This window comes from Paralichthys olivaceus, chromosome 3 (genome assembly GCF_024713975.1).
Source record: "Paralichthys olivaceus isolate ysfri-2021 chromosome 3, ASM2471397v2, whole genome shotgun sequence".
NCBI lineage: Eukaryota > Metazoa > Chordata > Actinopteri > Pleuronectiformes > Paralichthyidae > Paralichthys > Paralichthys olivaceus.
In genome coordinates this window covers 21,209,600-21,233,623 of record NC_091095.1, presented here as the reverse complement: position 1 = coordinate 21,233,623, position 24,024 = coordinate 21,209,600, and the positions used below count along the sequence as shown (strand labels likewise).

The window sequence follows — 24,024 nt, the reverse complement described above, 5'->3', positions numbered from 1 at the left end:
TTTTCTCTTTCTTATTTGCCACTTGAGGGCAGTGGAAACAAGCATTACTTACATTTAAGATAATATGGCAAATGTAATATCAAATAAATTAGCTGTTTATCTTGATCAACTAACTCCTACAATTCACATGATACTGGATGGAAAAGTGCATTTATTTACATTCTCTTTTGCAGATTTTTCTCAAAAGTCTTCAACAGTAAAGTTTTCATTATGTTTTGTAGTCTGAGAAACTAGTGGATGACATTATCCCACCATGTTAAAACGCCAAATTTGGAAGCAGTGATGAGTTTGAGGTGCGTCGCTCCAACAAATACATTTTGAATAAATTGTGAATTTGTATACATTAACTGTAGACTGCATATATAGATGGACAACATCACAGCTTCCCAAAAGTACAGGCAAAAACCTCTTAAATGCCCCCTGGTGGTTGGCGGCAGTATAGGTGTCCCATCCATGTTAATGGATGGTGCATCGACAAAACTATACATCCAAACACGTCAAATATATTCCTCTCAAAGATAGTTTCTGTCATTTTAGGTCAGTCTTATCACACTGAGATTTGTTTTTCCGGTAGGTTTTGTTTTGATTAGTTATTTGATTCTAAACAGGTTGAAATGTGGACTTGACAGCTATCGACAGTCACTGCTGCAGCTCTATGCTTCAATCTCTACTGTGCAGTCTCTGGCTCCAAATGACGTCCTATGTGCAAGATGGCAGTTTTTGTATCCAGGATATTTTGTCTTTGTTATGGATAGAGGGAGGAGGTGGAGACGCATTAAAAATCATTATACAGACTACGAAAATGACTTTATTTAAGAAGGAATTAAACATGTTATGGATGTTCTGCTGGTCAGCTGTCAACCACTGAACGAGGTGTCTGGGTAAACAACACAGTGACCTTTTCACTAAGCAAACTTAGACACACTCACACACACACAAATAACTCACATTCTTTTATATAAATAACACATGTATTACCAGGCATTATAGAAAGCTAATTTTACAGTCAACCTTTTTAAAGGTCATGGATTATGGTGATGTAATTTATATGCACTTATCTGCCTCTGTCCTTAAACCTCTTGATGCAGAATATCTTTGCTCCCTGTGATTCATAACTACAGACGGCTTAAGAAGGCATCATGAGAAAGAGGGTGGCAGTTGTTGGCTGAGAGAAGACAACAACACTGCCTTATATTTATCTATTTATCTACAAAGTACTTATTTGCAAACGTCCTTGGTACCTGACATCTCTTTTCAGCTATAGCTGGCCTTCCCACAGCACTAGGTCTCAAGACTCTCAAGAGAATCAAGGAAACATTTGAGATATGAGATTGAGAAATTGCCTGTTACAATTTATTAACCACACAAGTGGAACAACATGCAGAAAAGAGTAAAATTAGATGATCTAATCCCTTTTTAATCTCGTTAAATCTGTTTTAGCTGACTCGGTGCCGACTCAATGTTTGTGTCTTAATTGAGCTTGTGTATATATTGCTTCACTGTTATATATTGTGTGTTTTATAACATTGCATTTCATGTTTATTTTGGCTTTATTTCTTATTTGTTCGTAATTGTTTTTACATTTGTGGATTATTGTTTCTTATATTGTAAAATTAATCAAGACATATTTGAAAAAGAGCTTTCTCACAATGGCATACCTTGTATAAATAAAAGTTTGCAAGTTATAAAATTCAGAATAAGAGTAGAGAAAGAGAGGAAAGAGGGGAAAACTCTGACAGAGAGAAGACACATAGTTGATGATATACAGAATTAGAAAGAAGAAGAAAGAAGTACTCAGGGCATGATGAGACTTTCTCCAGCAGTCAAGGCCTATAGCAGCATAACTATGAGATTGTTCAAGGCTCACCTCAAGCTAAGCTTTATCAAAGAGTCTAACCTTAAATGTAGAGATGGTGTCTCTCTGCGAAACCCAAACTGGAAACTGGTTCCACAAGAGAAGAGTCTGGCAGCTATTGGATATGCCTCCCACATATACTCTTAGACACTTTCGGAACCATAAGTAAGTCTGTATTTTCAGAATGAAGTAATGAGGCTGAGGCTACATCATTAGGATCTTTCAGTAGTACTGTTTCTGTGTTTGGATGGGTTCTCAATCCTGACTGAAAATCTTCAAACTAACCATTCCTGCACAAATAATCACATAATTGGTTTGTAAAAGCTTTTTCGAGGATTTAAGAAATGAAGGGGTGGATATAGGCCAACAGTGTCAAAATATCTGGGTCAAGAGTACATTTTATAAAGTCGTGTCTTAATTACTGTAATCTCTGCAGTTAGCAGCCTGTGTCTAAAAGACAAGTTGATTGTTAAGTCCACTCAGAGAGATCTATAGAAGGGAAGCAAATAAGTCAGGCATTACAGTTCATGTGAAGGGTGCTGTACCGGACAACACTTTTAAGCTAGTCATGAAGAAGGTGATGAATTTTTCTCGGATGATTTCAAAAAAAAATTGTGAAGAAGCTCATGAATTCATTACTGCTGCAGAAACAGACAGTTCAATTGAACTATGCCTCTCTGTCAGCCGGTCTACAGGCTGAAGAGGAACCTGGGGTTGTTCTTCTACTAATGATGAATAATAAGAGGTTCTGGCATTATGGAGGCTTTTATTGTAGGCTATTAAACCATCTTCCCAGGCGAGGTAAAATTCTCTTAGTTTGGTGGAATGCCAATAGACCCCAACTCTTCCTTTCCGACACTGTGGAGGTCTGGTTTATGGCATCCGTTAGTGAATTGTACCATAGAGCTAATCTTTGGTGATGCACCTTTCAGAGGGGCAACAGTGTTGAATGTTGTACGCAGCAAAGCTCCTGCAAGATTAACAAGAACATCACCTTGTGTGGGAATAAAGCTGAGATAACGACTTTTCCATAAATTTGGTTACAGCCTTTTCAGATCGACACTGACTGTAATTAAAGTTTTCCCCCAAATGCTGTGTGGTCCATTATTGTATATTCAAACTAAACCAAAGACAGTCAAACATAAGTCAGAGGAGTTTTAGAGGAAATTACAAAATGTTAAATTTCTTTCTCATATGACTGAACAAGATTGAGGGTATGATTAAAACAGTGACTTAATTTACATTTCGAGAGAAGCTAATTGAGTCGAACTGTGAATTAAATGCAGAACTAAGGCTGTCACTGTCAACATCTACTCGAATGTTATAATCACTACATGTATTAATGTATTACTTTGTCGGTACATAGCACTTATCCAGATAGAAAGACTGTTCAACAGAACTGTATTCCTCCCTGGCTGCCCGGCCATCGTGGACTAAATGAATTTTGATACAACAATAAACTGAATATGAGCAGTTAGCTTTTTATTTTCAATTCCACTGACCACAGTCCAGAGATGAGTAAATTAGAAACTCATTTGTTGTGATGCTGGCCCTTACAAGGCAGACGGTGCACTGAAGTCATTTGACCTTGTCCTCTTGATCATAAATGAATGTGACTTTTAAAAGGTTGTAATTGACCATGGGTAAGCAACAAGGGGTTGTGGCCACCACATGACTTGAATGGAACATGTTGAAGCATTATAACTGAACAATATCACAGTGTAACACTAGTTATGTGATGTGTCGCTCTATAACAGATTTGGAGAAAATCCGTTTATAATTGCCTGCAGCGTTTTTTGTTTCTCTATTATGTATAATGTCAAGACACAAACCGTTTAAAGTTGACACCATCACGGTAAGATAATAGGCTTTCAGCACGGCATGACGAAACTCAAGATTTATAAATGTAAGTACAAAAAATACTGTACAAAAGGAAGATGTTTCAACCAGCACCTTTTCACACTCAAACAAATCACTGACAATTAAGAGACTCAGACTGTCACCCAGTAACTACATTGTTTACAAAAGATGCTGTCAGGATCTGTCAGAAGGAGCTCTGCAGATTACGGTGGTTGATTGATCTGGATAACACATTGTGGGTTTAGTTCATTGCAGTTTATCAGAGCTGTGTGTTGCAATGTCAGGGGAAAAAGTGGTGAAATGTGGGGCTGGAGGAATAGTTCATGCTTGATGTTTACCTCTCAGATATTCATTTTACAGAACTCTGGTTTCCTTATATTTAGTTGCATACCATGTCAGTCACAGAAACTAGAATTCAGTTCCAGCGATGCCATACCACCTTCTTCCCTTCCTATCTACCTAATCCGCAAATGTCTGTCTTACCTTCGTCTGGGTCTGATAGACTACAGCAGTGGTTGGCAACAACATTCATTGAATGTGTGTATTATAGATGTTTGTGCAGAGAGAGGTATGTCACATGATTGGAGCAGCGTGGCTCAAGTTGGCTGCCTGTTCTAGATGGCAGGCGTTGCTCCATTTGTGTCAATTATTAAACCGTTAATTCTTTACAGCAGATAAACCAGGTAGAATGAACACAAAGTGTTCTAACATCACTCTACTGTTTTTAAAAAGCTCTGCACACAACGTCCAGCACACAAACAATAAAAAGTCACAGTATATTGTAGAACTGTTTGAGAAGGACTCACTAATAACAAGGAATAATGCTGAAGTAGCTGCAAAGCCTTCACACAGGTCAAGAGGACAGAACATTCCAAACAGGCAGGTTTAGAATGGACACTGCACTAGTGCCTTAAATAAGGGTCAAGGATCTCATGCCATTGTGCAGTTATTTTCATTTAACTAGCTCTGCTGTCTTGCTACTTACTGGGTGACAGATGAACAGCCGTGGTACAGTTTGCCTGAGGGAGGTGATCTGTTCTGCTTTTTGAATATTTCAGAGCCTTTGGCATTTTCGCAAGTAGCAAACCTAGACAGTGAGACAAGAGGTTGAAGTCTTTATAGCATCAGTTATCATGCCACTGCTCAGAGGATGTAGAATCAGACCAAGAACACGGTGTGACTGACTACAGGTACTACTTTCCTGCTAATTCAAGTGATTGATTACTTGACAATGTACAATAAGCTGATAAGAGCCGACGCCATTGTTGTGCTGTAAACTAAAACGTGATCTCTACAGCAGAAATAGTATGTTACATCTGGCCTGTGCCAACATTTGTCAGGGTCAGTGAAAGTGATTCTTGCAGTGTTATGAGACACTTTATCTAAGTTATGAGGAAGTGGTGGTTTTATGTTATTAGATCATAGTTGTTAATTACCCAAGGAAGTGTAGTGTTGCATTGGACACACAAACTAAAAACACGTGGTTTTTTATGCTGCAATTCTTTATATCAAGTGGAAATACTGAAGATTGTGTTGCTTGCTTAACAGACCTCTGAAATTACCATTCAATGTATAAAAAAATAACAGTTCACTAAATAATTCAAACTTTTATGAAAGCTACAACCCATTACGTTGTGATCATTTGTATTAGTCCATTTTCTGTTGTAGTTCTATGATCCACTTTGTGGGATTTTTTTACTTTTCATCATCTAAACAAAATAATTCTTGTGTGTATTGTGATTTGGATCGATGAAGTTAATCCTCTTAATGCAGCACTGACCAACCCTCACTAATATGCAGAGTAGGCAACACCTACTCACTGCCTCAGACATTTTTTGTGATCGTAATGAGGGTTTATTGAAAATCAAAGATGGATTATCATCCACAAAGAGAAGCCGTTCAGGAGAGGATGTGGTGGGAAGATGAAAAACCCACTTTTGATGATACACAGAGCATCACAGGTCAAACTAATTGATCAGTCTGACCCTTAACATCAGAAGAAGTTTAAGCAACTCATCAAATATTTCAGACTTTTCTAAACAGGGAGTTACTCTTGTGCAATGGTGCACAAGACAGTACAAATATCAAGAGAGGTGGAAAAGAAGAGATTTACAGGATTCAAACAAGGAGTTTAAACCCAGTAAAGTTTGATAAAATGTTGACATGTTTCCCATAAATATTAGTTTGTCGCTACTCCTCACCAGCAGTTAATGTACATTCATCAGACAGGGCCAGGCTCCAGAGCAAACCTGAACATTAGCTAATGTCTCAGTGGACCTGTTCATCATCCTCTGCCCACCCTAATGCCAAATAAATCTCACAGAAGGTTATGGCTTCCCTCTCCCCCTCACTGCTTGCTTTTACAAATGTCTCCAAGTACTTGTTACCCATTGCAGAGCAGAACATACCAACCCCTGGGAGAGTTCATTCACGGTTATTCTGTCGTCTAAACTTCTGTAATTTAAAAAATGCCCATTTTCAGATGATGTGTTTTCATTGGCATTTGAGCAGACAGCAGGGATTCGGCAATGGCTGCACTGATAAACAGCCCACACACAACTTTAATTAATTTCTAGTTATCTATGTGCCTAAATTTAATGAGCTGTCCCCATTTACTGAATGACCAGTCACAGCCTTGCTGCTGCTTAGTGGCACTGTAGGCAGGTGCAGAATTATAGGCTCCAACACAATACAGTAATCTAATCCAGTTTCATTGCCTAAAGTGTAAATCTTCAAAAGGACAAAGCGAACACCTGAACAACCATTAAAAAGTCAATTGTTTTCACAGCACATACCCAGGATTGTTTTCATAGACCGACACAAGGAATGCCACAATACATCGCATTTCCTGATCAAGAAATATGCATGGTCATGTGAGAACACAGCATGAGGTTCTCCGAGGGGAATTCCTAATGAGTGAGTGTTTTTTACATTTTGACAACGCGACAGACACAAAACTGAAAAAAAGATTACAAATATCTCAGGATGAAAAAGGAACTGTCATACACGTAGAGGGCAGTGATGATGATGCCAATTTAGAAAAACAAGATTCAAGTGTTACGTTACATCCTGCTTCTGCCCGCAGCGCCACCCCTCACCTGAACCCTTCAGAGATTCCAGTGTTATGAAATCCTCTAATTGGAGAATTCCCTGCTGCGTTGTTCATGTGAAAGGCAAAGGCAAACTCTGGACAGAGTAGGTACCCAATTGTGAGGACATTCTCTGCAGTTCAGGGCTAAAAATGGTTTCATACTGGATGTAGAGTGTCGGTATAAATCTGCCATTCAATTCTTATTGCTTCATGAACAAAAACAACCTCCAAGTTAAAAATGGCAGGTTTTGATGAAGATTTGGATTGTCCAAACATGCAGTAGACATGTTTTGTTTCTGTCTTGTTCTGTTTTAAAGACAATGATCTCCTCCCTTATGAGCAAATACCAACACTATTTTGCAGGGGTCATGCATTCTGGTATTTGCACTTTGCAAGGTTGTCTTGGTTCAGTCAGACCATTTTCCACAGCGCTGACACAGCTTCAGTCATTTCAAGTGGGTGAAATTATACAATATGTTACATTTCATCAAGTACCATATGTTTTTGACAAGATAATAGTTCAGTAATCACCACACATTGATTTATATTCCACTTCACCTGACTCTTCTGTCAATGGTACACTGTGCTCCTATGAATGAAAGTAGTGGTGCAGCAAGTCATTGAGCACGAGTCTCATTTCCACATGGTAGATTCAAACGTGGATATCCTGCTCATCTTTTCTAGGTGCGTTCAGTGTACAACTTGTGGGTCTATAGGTGCTCCTGCTGGTCGTCTTTGTGTAATTGTACAGTTGGAAATAACATCCTGTATAGCTTTTAAGGGACAGATAATCTAAAGAGACTCAAGGTGAAGAGAATCAATTCAACCATATCTGTGCATGAAGATAGACACTGCTCTCAGTGAATATGATCAAACTCCTTGTGCGCCCATCCACTCCACTGACCCACAGTCTTACTTTTCATTGCACTGTATGAATGTCGGTCTACTTCCTGTTGAACATTATTACTGATGCAATTAGCTGCATATCAGTCTAATTCATATGAAAGGGGATTACGCAGCGGTGGACCCTTTCATAATGAAGAATGTGCTGTACAGAAATTAAAATGAAACCTTCTTAGCACTGGATTCTCTTTTGGAAACAGTGTAATGAACTGGTTTATCTTTCCAATGGGATCACACAAAATATCATGTTTTTTTCTTCTTCCTCTTTGTCTGTTTTTAACATAATGACTGCTGTGAAACTCTGTTATTGGAAGACCTCATAACATATTGGTTTACTTTTATAGAGTGAATTGATTTTAACTTTTTGAAACTCCTGTTGTCGTTATTGATCTCTGGTAATTAAAGCATCCATTGAGTGGTACCACCAGGCTGTCTGCATATAGGCATAAGAAGAGGCATGAGAAGCAGAGCCGTTGTCAGTTGAGGGCAAACCAGCAGGGCTGATTCGCTGCACTAAATTTCTTCCCTTGGTGGCAGCTTCCCAGGTCAAAGCACATCCTGTTGCAGGAGCTGACATTGGTACTTGACAGGTTACACACATTGAACAGTTAGCCCTGTCCCATCTGCTGGATATGTGGCGTGAAACGGTTGCTGATTAAGACTTGATTTACAGAAATATACAAATGAGTTATCACAAAATGTTTTAGAATGATTTGACGTTCACATCTTTGAAGCCGAGTTAATTTCAGTGGTTTATAGAGTATCTTTGTTCACCAGGTGTTGTGATGAATATAGTGCATTTGAAAAGCTGCCTCAGCAGGGACTCTGCAGAAGTGTTCTCTAGTGTACCATCTGTTAGCATGTGAACCCAATGCTGAAATGGAAACTGGCAGGTGGAAAAATTCTCGCTATGGATTTAATCTGCCGAGACACAAAGACTCCAAAGACAGGTAATGTAAAATGATGGAGGAGCTCTTTGCGATGCAAATGTGAATGCTCATGGCAGCACTATGTCACATCTGTCACTTAGCTGGTTAGAAAGTTCAAGCTTTAAGTGACACTCTTACACTGAGCATGAAATCCTGAGGAGCAGCAGAGTTGGGGAAAGCCAGGGGAGTTCCACCAAGAGTGAAGCAGTCTGAACAAGGAGCAAGAATCCCATTCCCATCCCACAGCCTCACATATGAACTGTGTGTGTTGGTGTATGTTGATGTGTTGCTGCAGGCTCTGAAGTCTACATGAGAGATTGCATGTTACACCTTTTTCCTCAGGATCTTTGTGGTGGAGGCGATCGTGTGGAATATGTGTAATTATCTGACTCTGCACCTCTGGCAGATCAAAACAGTATTGACATTGTCAAACTAGTGAGAGTAGAATGATTCACCTTGAATAAAACAGAGCTTTAACGTTCGCAGGCCTAATCTTTATCTTTAGGGTTGGGTACCAAAACACTGAGTCAACCGGGCAGCGGTTCCTATACAGCCGGTACCTACCAGAGCGGATCACAATGCAGATTCCCCTGTCTGAGCTCAGCACTGAAATTGTTGTCCTGCTTACAGGCAACATGAATAGTTAACATTACACTTAACTGGCATCACACTATCCACATGGCTCTGGCAGCACATAACCATAGCCTACAGTTAGCTAGTGGCTACTTCAAACTAAAGTTGACACGGCAACAAAATGCCTAAAGCTAAACAGTCTAAAGTGTGGCTGTATTTCACGTTAAAAGGATTCCGACATGCAGCAAATGTTTGAATACTATTCTGTGTAAAGGGAGAAACACGACAAACTTTATGAAGCACCTGGCGATGCACAGATACAGTAGAAATAGAGTGCAGCTTGTATCGCAATCTACTGTACCTGACGTCCAAGCAAAAGAAAAAAGTAACCAAGCCCAACCCGCACTTGACAGGTAGTCATTGATTTAACACACGATTATTTCCCTGCTTACAGACGTGTAGTGAAATCAGCTCAGTCAATGTAACCGAACTGAAAACAATATTTTAACATTTTTGTCAGACTGGCCTGTTTGGTCTCGATGAGTTGAGCTCGGGTATCCACACTCTAATTTGACAGCAGAGGGATGCTCTGTGTCCGACTGGCAGCATGACCTCAGTTTAGAGCTGATCAGCCGAGGCACAAGGTCAAGAAAAACTAACTGCCTGAAAATCACATTTTCCAAGATATCTCTGTTTAAGCAAATATTGATCAGAAAATGATTGTGCAACTTATGACATTATACAAGTGATGCCATGAAGAAGTCATACAAAAGTCCGAAAATAGATATTTCAGAAATACATTTTTCTAGGTATCTCTGCATCTTATAGGACTATACACACGACCTAAAGATTATACATATATGCATGAATCCTGATGTCATAACAAAGTCACAAAATAGTAATGCATTCACTTTAACTGGACATGATCAACAGCCTTTTTAGATTAACCCATCATTCCTCATCATATGATATTAATGATATCTTGATGCTGAAGATTGTTTCACTCACTCTGCAAAAGATTCTGTCCAACAAAGTCATTGATTTGGTTTCACTTTGCCTCTCATTGATTTACAAACGATATGGCACCTCAATGGTACTTTATAATTATGTTGCTCTTTTTTCTCCACAGTTAAACCAACTGTCGTAGATGTCGACATCTTTGTGAACAGCATTGGACCAGTGTCATCAATAAATATGGTAAGTCGACTTTCCTGAGCTATAAGTGTTGCTCATGAGTTAAGCATAAGTAATGTGTGGTGCAATGGTGGGAACAGAGATTAATTAGGTTTACAATCACGACAAGTCTGAATAAGACACAAGCAATAATTGATTCATCCATGTGGAGTATTCTGACCTTAGTCTTATTATATATAAATCTATAAGTGTAGACAAGATGGAGAAATAAAAAGGAGTTGTAGCTTTTACAAAATTAGAAGGCCCCGCCTCATTGGTGTCTCTTTCTTGCGCTCTCTGAGGGACGAGGTTGTCTCTCCCGATAACAGCATCCCTTTGTTTGTGGACACATGTTGTGTTGTGGTTCCTATCTTGTTTTGTTTAAATAAATGTCTGTAAACACAACCGTCAACATTTGTCATCTCCCTCCTTATCACACTCTTGTGAGCTGGGTTGTGACAATGGTAACATCGGCTAGTTAATTGTAATTACGTCAGAACTAATGATACAAGTCATTATCAGGCTTTGCTCTTTAAAATGTGAATGGAATATTGTATTTGCTACAAGTCTTATTCTAAATATGATCAATAGTCAGAACATTGGTGTCTAATTAAATGTAGTCAGAGTCGCAGCAGAAGTAAAATCCTGTCTGATTAATGCACCATTTCCACAGTTATTTACTTTATATGAACCTATTTATTTAGACTGAGACTATTTTAAGATGAGTATCGTCAGTTTTGAGTCTTTTTATTTTACTATATTCTATATAAATATATATATATATATATATATATATATATATATATATATCAAAAACGTGACCAATGGTGACCACTTCTTCAAACGTAAAAAAAAAAATTCTAGTTACTCCAGCAGTAACTGTAGCTATTGCGAGTTCTCACTGATCTCGTCTCCTGCTTGTGCTTGTGCGTGCGCGGGAACATGGCTCTAGGCTCAGAGGATAATGGGCATTTTGTGTCGGGCATTTGAATGTCGTGGCTCACGGACACTTGGATGACACCACAGGAGTAGTAGCTGTGTAAATGATGGTTTGAACAAGCTGCTCACAGGTATAGATGTAAATGGAGTAGTGGTAGACTGCAGCTAGAAATGGTGCTTGCGTCTGAAATTGAGAGATGTTATGCTGTTGAGACAGTACACTGTGTTTATCAGGGGCTGGCGAGGGTTGTCTCCCAGAGAGTATAAGCTGAACTCAGCTTTGGGTCAGAGTATCTAAAGAAGCAATAAGCTGTGCTTGCACATATCTGTGTGACCTATCAACAAAGCAAGTCACTGACAATCAAATGTTTGTGAATACAAGTATTTTCTTCACACAGTAAGACGACAAAGGACATTGTTCTGAAGTCCTGTTCTTTATGATGGTATTTCTGAAATATTCAGCACACATGCACAAATAACAGCCTGTTACTTTGTTTAATTTGAAACAGCACTACTGCATGTTCCTGCTTCTCCACTGCTACTATGACAAATATGCAAACACCCCCTCTTTACCGTGTGAATAGCTAATTTTAAACCCTATTGTCAGAAGGATTAATACACAGTGCGATCAGTTGTCATAGTTGTATTGTTTCTAATTACAATGGAGTGTATAATTCAGGGTGTCACGACTTCTCCGAGAGACAGATGGTGATTAATTTCCTTCTCTTTAGATGCAATTAGGCACATTTTCACATCAGAGTATAATCACTGAAAAAGATGAACTTATTAACATTAGCTCACTAAAGTATTGTACTTTGGGCACACGTGGGGGGGACCGTCATACACTGCCTGAATGGTTTGAGAGGAGTGGAGTCTATTCTGAATCACTGACATTTATACTGGTCTTAAACAAAAGGTGACATTATTTGATGCCTTTGTGGCAATAACAGCAGTGATTTTATCAAGTGTAAAGAATAAAAACCTTTGTTTTAGAGATAAAGGTTAACTCACTGTATATGTCACTAGCTGTTAAATGTGCATTTGTTAGGTTCTATGGTCAATACTTAGGTGATCAGTGTATAATTTTAGGATAAGGCAGGATTTGTATTTATGCTTCCTATAATGTCCGCAAGTGTGAGGTCCTTTTTTAGTTACTGTTTAATGTTTTAAGTGCTAATGTTTTAATGCTAAAATCCCTAGGGTCTATTTACTCTCTCACATTAAGGATTTTATCGACAAAGATCTTACAATGTTTGCTTGTCCTGTGTTGATGCTCTGGAGCTAATCCAGAATTATTCCTTGTCATTTGTGAGTTTTCCTCAAATAGTTCTACAATATACTGTCCCTTTTTATTGTTTGTGTGCATAAACAGCTTATGATGCAGAGTGAAGTAAGAAAATGTCAATTTCAGTATTTGCTTTATTACGGTTCACAAACAGACATACAGATGTTTCTGGAATTAGAAGACATATGTATTTTAAAGGTTTATTTTATTATTTTATTTCGATGTTTTTATATTTGTAGGCAACAAAGCTACTTGGTTAGTTCTTGCCAAAACAACAATGCTTAGTTGAAGGATAAATCCTGACAAAGTGCATACATTTAACAAGATATGTTTTGTGTAAAACAAGACTTTCACTCAGAAGACATATTAAATTCTTATTAGATAAATTATAATTTTGTTATGATTTTCACTTTCCACTCCTTTAGCCACCACAATGATCCTGGGACTGAGTTGCACAAATGCACATATATGTATTGTGTACAAGGACTCTGTAATCTGAGCATTGTGACTTGCTTGACAATACATGTTTTCCATACAGCTGCAACAATATTTCAACAAATACATGCAGTGCTGCAGGTGTTATATATTGTAGTTGACCACACTGTGAATTAACATCCATCTGGTTGCCAACTTACTAGCTGTTTCCATGTGACTTATCCAGAGATTACAGGCTAACACTGGTGTGTGCAAAAATGTTCTACCTGAATATTCAACTTCGATCAGTATTTCAAGCTTGCTGTGAGCATCCGCTAATTTTTGTCAACAACCTTCCATCCATTCTTCTGTCATTTTTTCTTCTGCAGATTCATTAATGTTGACCCACAGCATGAATGACTCATCCAGAAAAAGCAACAAACAATATGTTAAGTTGGAGAAGGTAGCATCTTTGTAATTATACAGAAGCTATTTTTATACTCAGGTCATGCAGTGTCAAAGGCAACCTTGCGTAATCCAGAAATTCTTTCCAAAACAAAAGCTGATGCCAGTAGGATCCCTACTGCTATTGTCAGCCGGTGGAGAGAGCCGCTCACTCAAAGTCTATCACACACCGGATACCCAGAGAAATACAGTGTTCATGCCAGTTCATTTGCCACTGCATAAGTGAGCTGCTGGCAGGGCTAATGCAACATGTACTGTGGCTTTCTTTTGGCTCCCAGCACAATATTAATTTGCAATGTCCCCGCAATTTGCAGCTCACTAATTGTTTGGCTCATACCTGCTGTGATATGAGATGGGCATGATATTTTCTATTATCTTCAATGGGTAAGTCAGCTGGTCCAACTTAGTTATTGGATGACTCAGGTAGCAAAAGAAAAAGTGTTTTCAACCTCAGTGGTGCATCTAATTCTCCTTTATTTTTTTCAGTTTTTCTGGCTGGAAGACTTTGGTAATGAAGTCACTCGCATGAGGATCATGTAATGAGGCTCTCGGTAACGCCACAAACAGAACAGATCTCAGTGGAATATTAATATGTTTCCAGAGCGGTTCAATCAGCATGTAATGAACTATCAAAATAGATCTTTCCTGTTACACCTGTGTTCATAACTTTCATGACACCAGTGCCAACACATTACGTGCTCCCTCTGTCTTTTCCAGTGCTATGACAGACACTAAATTAATTTGAAGAGTATTGTAAGGTTTTGATTCCCATCAAGACATGCGTGATGAGTGGACACCCGGTACTTCTACTGTTCTACTGACTACGATCAAAGTCCTGAGAACTTTTCAGAAGGAGTAATAATTGAAGAAGATACTGGATGTAGTAACAACTACAAAGAAACAATTCATGGAACTTAGTGCATTAGATTCAGAATTTAACAAATAATTAAATGTAGGGCAACAAAACAATATATTACGCTCCTTTTAGCAGAAGATACATTTCCAACAGGCGCTTAAAATGTTTTATTTTTACTTATTGTGTTACCAGAATTGTTATTGAAATAAATGTAGAAATGTAAAAAGTCGAGACCCTGATCTTTATTGGACTGGTTACCTCAGAACCAATGGAAGTGCATATGTGGTAAAACCTTGGGTGTTGTTCCACTGCAGCTTATTAAATCAAAGTAGAGAGTCCTCGTTCTAACTGTATCTGAGCACTTGACAACACGCCAGGTCACTCCAGGTGGGTGATGACATTTTTTTTTTTTGTTCCAGTGACCTTAAGCTGGGTCTAATGAGGACACAAAGGAACATGACAAGATGTCTCAGAGCACAGGACAGATACAGTATGGACTGTATGGCCTTTACTGCAAGTATCTGCCTCATTCTGCAGAGCTGGAGCTGCATGCTTTGTCCTAATTAAAGTAGTGCAGTGAAGAGACTTTTCAACATTAAGTCAACCGTCCACCTTAAATATACCCACACATTTGGGCAGGAACATGTTTATTTGACTTATATGTTCAGATATGAAACTTCATGTCTGAATAAAAGGAATTATTTCTACACTGAACAGCATTGAGATGGGGAGACGGCAATATGAGAGTGGTAGTAGGAGAAGATAAGGAGATTGCAGAGGAAACTTCAAAATCCAGTCAAAAGAACATTCACACAAATATATATTATACATAAACCTACTAATTCCACAAACGTCTGTCTGTATGTAGACAGCATATGTCAAGAACCGTTCGATTGCTGCAATGCTTTATACTGTATATCCAGTGGAATTACAGAAATTTAGTTTTGAAAGGTTTTGAACTTGAGTCGGAAGATTGTGTCGATTGTGTCACAGACCTCTGAAATAGTGACATGCAATATATGAAAAAAATTACTTCAGTAAATCATTCAAACTTGTGTATGGGACACACGTGAACAGAAAGAAGCAAATTGAGTTTCATGTTATGAAATGTTCAGCATAGGTGACTTGTGGAGTTTCAGAAGGAAATTTGCATCCAGCATCATCCCAAGTAAACGCTCTACTGTAAAAATTGACTTGGCGTTACTTAAAAAACAAACAACAAACTGACACGTGAAATAATTGACGAGATTTTCTATGCTACAAATTTATAAATTTATAAATTAACTAGTCTAAACCAGGTAAATCCAAGTTCAATACATATTTACATTTACTAATTATCCAAGCAATGTTTATTTAGATTAACTATCTATTAGATTATTAATTATCTGGGTCAAATTAGTTGAAATTGACCATTTATCTGTGAGAAAGTATTTTATATTTAATAACTTTATGGGTGAATTTGATTTAGATTTGTCAACTATCAGCAAGAAGTACATTATCTGCATCTATTAACTTTACTGATAAAAGATGAGTTAACTTTACTAGGTGATAGATAGCTGATTATATTCAAACACATTTGAGTAAAAATAAAATAATAAATCCTTTAAATGTGTTGAATTCAGCTCAGTGTGAGTCTAAACTACACATACTCTTTTTCATCATGTAAAAGTGACTATTATTTATTCAGTAAATATGAATTAACCTCAGTCACACAGGCTTATGAAGGAACAACCTACCAACAGCTATAGGACAGAAATACCTCTGGCTCTACAGTGTGCAATTCTGTATTCCAACACAGAAGCTTCACATTTCCCTGGAGAAAAACTGTTCTGCACTCCAGTTTGAATGAATTCATCATGTAGGGTCCATTTTCAGTGTGCAGCAGTAGCTTTGATTTTACTGCAAGTATATACAGTACCTCTAACTCAGCAGCCTTAATATAGCAGCTCCTCTGAGGCTTTTGCAGTGACAGACCCATTTTCTTCACAGCGATTCCTCCTGTAGTGGCTCGCAGCAGCTGCAAGCAGTGGGGAGGACGGAAGGGGGGTGGGATCAATACTCGTACTGCATAGTTTAATGTACCCTTTAACGTGAAACTATATATTACTAAACTGGAAATTCAGGTGCGTTATGTTAGATTTACCTTTCAACCTTCATTTGCAACTCACCATTTCCAAATGTGATTCTCGCAGCACTTTACACTCGTTTATTTGATTTGTTGCACTTTTCCTCCTCTGGTCATTAAATCTTGTATAATGTTCATGCATAATGTTTTTTCTTCTTTTTCAAACCGCTGAGTTTCAAACAATTACAGGTCATGAGCACCTGGTGGCTCTCTTGATAATAGACTTCATTCTAATTAGTGAGCTATTCAAACTGGTGCAGAGACTGGGTATAAGGTCAAATGCATTTTAGGAAGTAACAGCATTATGAGAGTTGCAGGACGAGTGCAGACACTTATTATTTTTATCATACTACATATTTATATATTTATCTGTTTATTTATCGTCACCAAAGATGCCTCTAAAAGCCCAACTGTTGCTGAGGAGATTTTTTGGCTTTGTGTGTGGCCGCACTAAGCCAAGATCACACCACACAACTTCCAACTAACAAACTGCAGTCTGTGTTACTCTGTCCAACACATGCATGGTTATTGCTTGATTTCAATGCGATTTCCCTGATTACAAGCATGTGCAAAAAACATGTGTACCCTCACCACCTTCACCTCATGCTCTGATTGGCTGGAGTTGTTGCCAATTCCAACTTCCAGCAGTTTGGAAATCAGACTTCTTGCATAGTATAGAACGTAACATTAAATGATCACATGGAGACCAAGTAAAAATGACCCAAAATGTCAACAGTTAAACAGCAGTTTCTAACAAAACCCTCAATACAGCACCAAACAACAAAGAAGAAGCTCAAGAATGTGATATTTCCATCAGGAGCTGGTAGAGACCAAACACAGAGCTAAAGGAGAGTAGATAATGGACTAATGTTTGTGGCCAAAACACAACTTCAAATGCATGAGTATGTTCTACAACAGCCAGGTGGGAGAATATGCATAGTTAGCATAGTTTGCTAATAGGTTTCCTTTTACACAAACCTGACATAGGGAACTGTTTAAATGTTAAGGCCACTAACATGGCTGTGGACCAGGTATACATGTTTACAGATGATTTAACAGATGTTGGATAAAGGGATTCAGAAGCTAGTTCCCATGCACCACCTTCTTTTAAAGACTAAATCATTCAAGTTGTGCTGATCACTATGATGCTGTTACAAACTGTCATCATAGAAACGTCCATCAGTATCTTTACTGACCTTATAGACTCCATAACTAAAATGTAACCTGGCATACTCATTAACCTTACATTAACTGTGACATATTTTTTATGCATCACTTGAGATCTAACAGATTATGTCTTTCAACTTTAAATCTCTGTCGACAAAATTGAATTGCTGCTGGTGTGCAGATATTGCTGAAAACACATGCACTGCATCCTGGGAGGTTGTGGTCAGCACAATGGTGAGTTAGGCAGATCAGTGAGCGATGCCAGGTGAAGTCTGTGTGCAACATATGGCCCAGTGAACATGTAAAATGATAAATGGTGCCTCTTCATCTAAGGTGATGAATGACAGATGGCACACAGAGATGTGCTGCTGAAACACATAATGCTTCTACTCACTGTCATTTGAAATGAAAATTGATTCTATTGGGTAGCAGGTGAATTTGCTCCCTTTTTGTCTGTCTCTGAGGAGGAGGACACAGAACAGCATTATGATGCTGACACTGCACATTTATCCACTTCCATGTCTTCTGGTTCTCTTATTTTAGGAATACCAAATCGACATTATCTTTGCCCAGACGTGGACCGACAGCCGTCTCAGATACAACAGCACAATGAAGATACTGACTCTGAACAGCAATATGGTCGGACTTATTTGGCTGCCGGACACCATCTTCAGGAACTCCAAGAATGCGGATTCCCACTGGATTACGATGCCTAACCAGCTGCTCAGAATATGGAATGATGGGAAAATACTTTACACCTTAAGGTAAACACACATATTAAGAGATAAGTTGAGCGAGAGCTTTTACCATTTAAAGACGAGGATTAAAATGTATATACATATATTTATATATTTAGAGTTTTGTCTCTAATTATACAGTATGGTTTAATACTAGTTGAAAATACCAGCAAAATAATTAGCACTGTTATCTGTGGCTGTGCATATTTGTTGCACCCCTATATTAGAAAATTACCTGAACCTTGCCATGTCAACAATTAAGTTTCAATCAATATCATTAAATATCGGTGATTACATTTATTGTAGAGCTGAAACATTTATGGAACACGGAACATGTGCATCTTAAATGTTTCTGTAATTTTTCACGACAAAATGCCAAATGTTTTCTCGTTTAAACAATCCAGATCTCCATGGGAAACATGCAGTTTTAAAATGATCTTAATTTCTTTTATCAAAAAAACATTAAATTGATAAACCAGATTTTTTTGATTAATCAATAATGGAACGTGTTCATATTCAAACACAAAAGGATTGAACACACAAAAGTTATTAATGTGCCTGTGAAGGGCTTTTCACAGATGAATAATTAACATATATAATCATACAATAGCTGAAACTGGCTGACAACCTAATCAAATACCATTTAATTACTAGATGTCTCCCACCTGACTTCTCCATCAACACCCTTTCATATGACCCTTTTTATATTGGAATGCCGGTAGGCACCATTTTGGGGCACACGCAATATTTATTCACCAGACAAGATAGTCGACATTATCCAAATTAGTTGCTTAGACATAGTTGTAGAGCTATGGGCTATTATAGAATGAGAGAATACTGAGAATGGAAATAATTACCTTTTTAAATTGGATTATTTAAACCTGAAAATGGCTCAATTAACATGTAGTTAGAGGAAGGATTGTCTATTTATATATACAGTCAAATTTACGGGTTATTACTTAGCCTATTATCTGAAATCATCATTAGCATTTCTTAACATTGTTCCTGTAATTACATACACAAATCCCTATATTTTCTGTGCAGTGTGACAGTTTACACAAGCTGTCTGGAACCAATAATGTTTATTAATAAACCAAATTGTTAACATTGTCACAAACTTGAGCAGCTTCTTTCATTGAGATCTTCATGGAAAATAATTTGTGTTGCACATTCCCCCAAAAAGAAACGCCACTAAGCAATTAACCCCTGTTATTAGCAAGTGTAGTGCAGCTGAAGTTTCAACACCAATTTACGAAGGCAGCCATCCTTGTGCCCTAAAGCACTCTTTGTAATTGTAGCACTCTACATTAATATAAAGTGCTCTTTCACTAATAAGCATCTTTTTGTATGTCGTAACATTTTAATGTTAATTCAAGAATGACTGTGGGATGTGGCACAAAAGGTATTCCAGCATTCAGAAGTCTGTCAAGAAAACATTTCCTTCCTCTGTCAGTTGTCCCTAAAATTAACCTACACCAAAAATTACTCCTAAAACTCTAGATTATTTACTGGATTATATACTAAAACATAACAAAGAGGTTTATTAACACCTTTGTGGCCTTATCAAATAAACTGCACACCATCTGAGAACCTATTGGTAAGACAGCAGCGGTAGTCTGATCTACACTGAGTTTAAACATTATGTACAGTGACCGACACGTCACATCAACAGAAAACATGAATGCAAAAGCCACAACACAACTGCAAAACTGACAACACAAATACAAAAGCCACACAACACTAACACATCCACAACGGAAGTGAATAGTTGACAGTGAGATGTAATTTTCTGAAAACCCAGACAATCCAGCTGCCACTTGAAATGTGACCCGTCTATTTGAGGTGTTATTGCTGAGGTGCTTGGTTCACCCCAAAGCCATTAAGTTGTTTTCTCCCTTTTTGGGTGCTTCACCTGTATAGACCCGTACATATTGTGTAGACAAATTCATTATTAGCAGCGGCTTGCTTGTCCAGGTTTTCACCAATGATGACTAACATGACTGCAGTAAGTTATTTTGCTTGTTGCGTTGTCAGTATATACATTGCCACTTTCTTCCATTGTGGTTGTGTTTCTGTTTGTGGTTGTGTAGGGGCTTCAGCATTTGGGTTTTCCTTCAATGTGCTTGTGTGAGATATCTTGGCCAATGTAATAATGCACTTTCAGGAAGTTAATTTTTTAATATACCTAAAACATTCATTGACCCATCCCCTTTCTTTGTTTTCCTTGGCTTTTCACCCAAGAATATTCCTCTATATATATCTCTAAATCCCAGAAAGATGCTTTAGTCTTTTCCAACATACAGTATTTGCCGAAGATTGGATATACACAACAGGGGCAGGTAGAAACTATAATTCAGGCTGGAAATTTGACTCCATCCCTGGCTATCTTCCCACAAACCAAGAGACTAAGAGTCCACTAATTTTTACCAGCTGGTTGTCCACCACCAGGGACAAATCATGAAAGAGATATTTCATTTTATTTGGGTTTTTTGCTTTGTTTTTTTAAACTTTCCCTGTTTTCCTCTCATCCAGTTCAGGAGAGGGAGGGGGGATTGTTCAATATTTAACCTTTGCAACTATAATCTCTTATTCCATGAAAAACAAGTTATGAAAAGAAACTAGGTAATTCCAGATTCTTAATTGATACTGTTAGTCAATTACTTGCATTTTGTTAGAATATATTGTACATGTGGAAGATTACACTATCTGTGATGCATTGTGTTGAGCCCAGGGAAATGTAACAATTCACAGAGAGCTAGTGGAGTCACAAACGAAGCCCAGCTACATCCTTCCTCATGCAGTCATATTGATGTTGACTATTCATGAGCGTGCACTCTTTGAGCACTAATATCCGTTGATGGCATGAGAGAAAGACAGTGAAATGTCATTTAGTATTAATTGTGCAGTGGCTTGGCTGGAGTAAACAGAGATGACATTTTATGATATCCATGCCTCTCCCATACACATGGTATTGTCCCAATTCCACACTATAATTAAATTTTCACATAGGGCTTTTTATGGGCTTTCTCTGCTTTGGTCTTGTATGTCAACTCCTGAATATTATACACATTTTCTTAGTACAAGTTGTTGATGTGGATTTTATCTCTGTAAATGTAATGTACTGGACAAAATCCCCTTCTAAAGAGAGATCCCACTAATTGCTGTTTTGAAGACCCTTCGGTGAACCACCTTTGTTGGTTTACATTCAACCAAACAAGACCAGAAACCGAGGTGTGACATGTGGGTCTCGCAATTCCGGCTCTGTCTTTTGCACAGACATTGACAAAGACAGAAGAACAATGCCTCCTCGAATCCCCGTTCATACTACTAATACAGAATCATGTGCAGCCCAAACTTTATCTTCCAGAAAGCAGACTTCACTTGTTTCTCAGTCAGATGGTTTGTAGTGTGTTTTCAGCAGAACACATATTCCTGGTGCACTCAAACAACCTTCTTATCTTCAGGCTGTTAATTCGGGCTAATGTGTGAAAATATTTCATCATGTTAAAGAGGTCAGCGCATTCCATGTGGCCTCTTTTCACTCTGAGCTGATAATCACTATTTGTTCGCTTCAACCAGTTTATAATTGAGCACCAACCACATACTGGCTTCAAAATTATATCCGCAGGTTTGTTTCCTCTTAAGGGCCGGCTGGCCTGTAGCTACACCACAGACAGATTTACACAGAACCTACATGTTATAATTGCAATTGGCTGTTTCCTAAGAAGTGTGTGTGTAAGTTCGTTAGGACATTATCATGAAGGTACAAATGGCACCAGAACAGTGGGTCACTACAATGTCAAACTGTGTCCGTCTTCACACCAATGTTTCTCAATACTTCCAGAGAGTGAACACAGCCACTCATCACGTCTAGAAATGTGTGTTTTATGAGTTCTGTGAATTATTGGACAATGAAAGCTGTCAAAGTTCTGTCCACACTGCAGGGCCTAGGTTTCTGGAGGAGGCTGATAAAAGTCATCAGGATTCATCTTTATGTTTCCAATTCAGGTTATTTCAGGTTATAGATAATAGCTCTCATTTAATAGAGACTTACATTGAGAGCACAGCATGTTCACAAGAATACAATGATGCATTTACGATATTTACTTTATTACCTGCTGATGAATGTGCACATCTACAAAATCCAAACAAAACATGGACTCACAACCTTTAGAGTGAACAATACATTCATGAAATAATTGTTTCAGCTCTGTACATAACTCCACACTAGAATCTGATCTGTTTTTAATAGATTATAATAAAAATGGTCTGTACTTATACAGCGCTTTAAAATCCCTGAATGGGGGTGACCAGGTCTTAGATCAAACCACTAACCTTCTGGTTAGTGGACGACCCACTCCAGCTCCTGAGCCACAGCTGCCATTGAGGACTGGCGGTTTTCTTTTTCTTTTACAATTTAAGGTATTTGTAACATTTGTTGACTACAATTGAACTTGATGTTACTACTCCAGAGGCTGAGGGACAATGATTATGCACTAATGCATTTATTCACATGTTAATTAAGTTATATAATATTAAGAATGATGTGATAAGATACTTTGACAGTAAATAAAATAAAATTTACTTTTACATATGTGATTTACTACAGTAACAAAACAGTAAACATTCACTCTTTTCTTTGCAGGCTGACAATAAACGCAGAATGCCAGCTTCAGCTGCACAACTTTCCCATGGACGAGCACTCCTGCCCTCTCATCTTCTCCAGCTGTGAGTACACGTTCCACACCACATTGATCTCCATAGCTGCTTTCAGTTTGGTTCATGACATTTCCAACATGCAGCAGATATAAAAAAGGAAAAAATACGTCTGAGCAGAGAACCTCCCGTTGTGTTCTGCATGTGTGAAAATCCGGAGCCAATCTCCGGAGATCCTCCACAGGACATGTCTGAGGGGGAGGGATCAGGAGCCTTTTACATGCCTGTGTTCAGGGGCCCATTTTCTCATAATCCATTCATGACTGTGGTCCATTTCAAGTTAGAAACACCATCTATTTCTATAATTTCCTATTAGAAAATTTGTTTTATGTGGCATTCCTTTGTTTTCTTGTATTCCCTGAATAAATTATGTAACTATTAATAATGCACGGTTTATTATCGTCAGGAACCAGGGCTTTAATTTTGAATCGACCTCCCCATTAAAACTCAACTCCAAAGTGTCTCAGGAAGCCTCAGCAGTGAAGATGCATCGGCTCGTCTGGGAAAAAAACACTGTGCTGTTCTGCTGCCTTGTCATTAGATCCATACACCACGGCTACTGCTCATGTGCCAAGACCTGCACCAAAACATGTTCATTTACAGCCAGCAGCATGTTGTATCAGCAGCCGCTCATAATGAGGCTGGTTTGCAGTTAGCTACAGCAAAATTTGATCTGATTCAGCTCCTGCGTCCACACAAGTACAATAAACTGAAGAATACTGCAGAAAAATTACAGGCAAACCTGCTATATATTCTATACCAACATATAATAGGTCAAACATAACTTGAGCTCAAGTACTGTGGACTGTCCTCTGGCTCTAGCTCACTTCATAACAGCTCTACAGAGTGAATGTTGTTCATCTAGTTATCTTAAACTGTCCTGTATCTAGCACTGAATGAAGCATGCTGCATGAGTGACATGTTGTCTGCAGTGGA

General features: G+C 38.2%; 1 protein-coding gene across 2 annotated transcripts in view; it reads left to right on the top strand.

Annotated features, from left to right (window-relative positions):
• LOC109625736 (gamma-aminobutyric acid receptor subunit gamma-3) overlaps nt 1-24,024 on the top strand; it is a 46,043-nt gene that overhangs the window by 6,403 nt on the left and 15,616 nt on the right. For both annotated transcript variants that reach the window (XM_020081156.2, XM_069522480.1), the window contains exons 3-5: nt 10,341-10,408; nt 18,179-18,399; nt 23,018-23,100. In XM_020081156.2, coding sequence (XP_019936715.1) covers nt 10,341-10,408; nt 18,179-18,399; nt 23,018-23,100 — 372 coding nt within the window. The remainder of the gene's footprint in view (nt 1-10,340; nt 10,409-18,178; nt 18,400-23,017; nt 23,101-24,024) is intronic.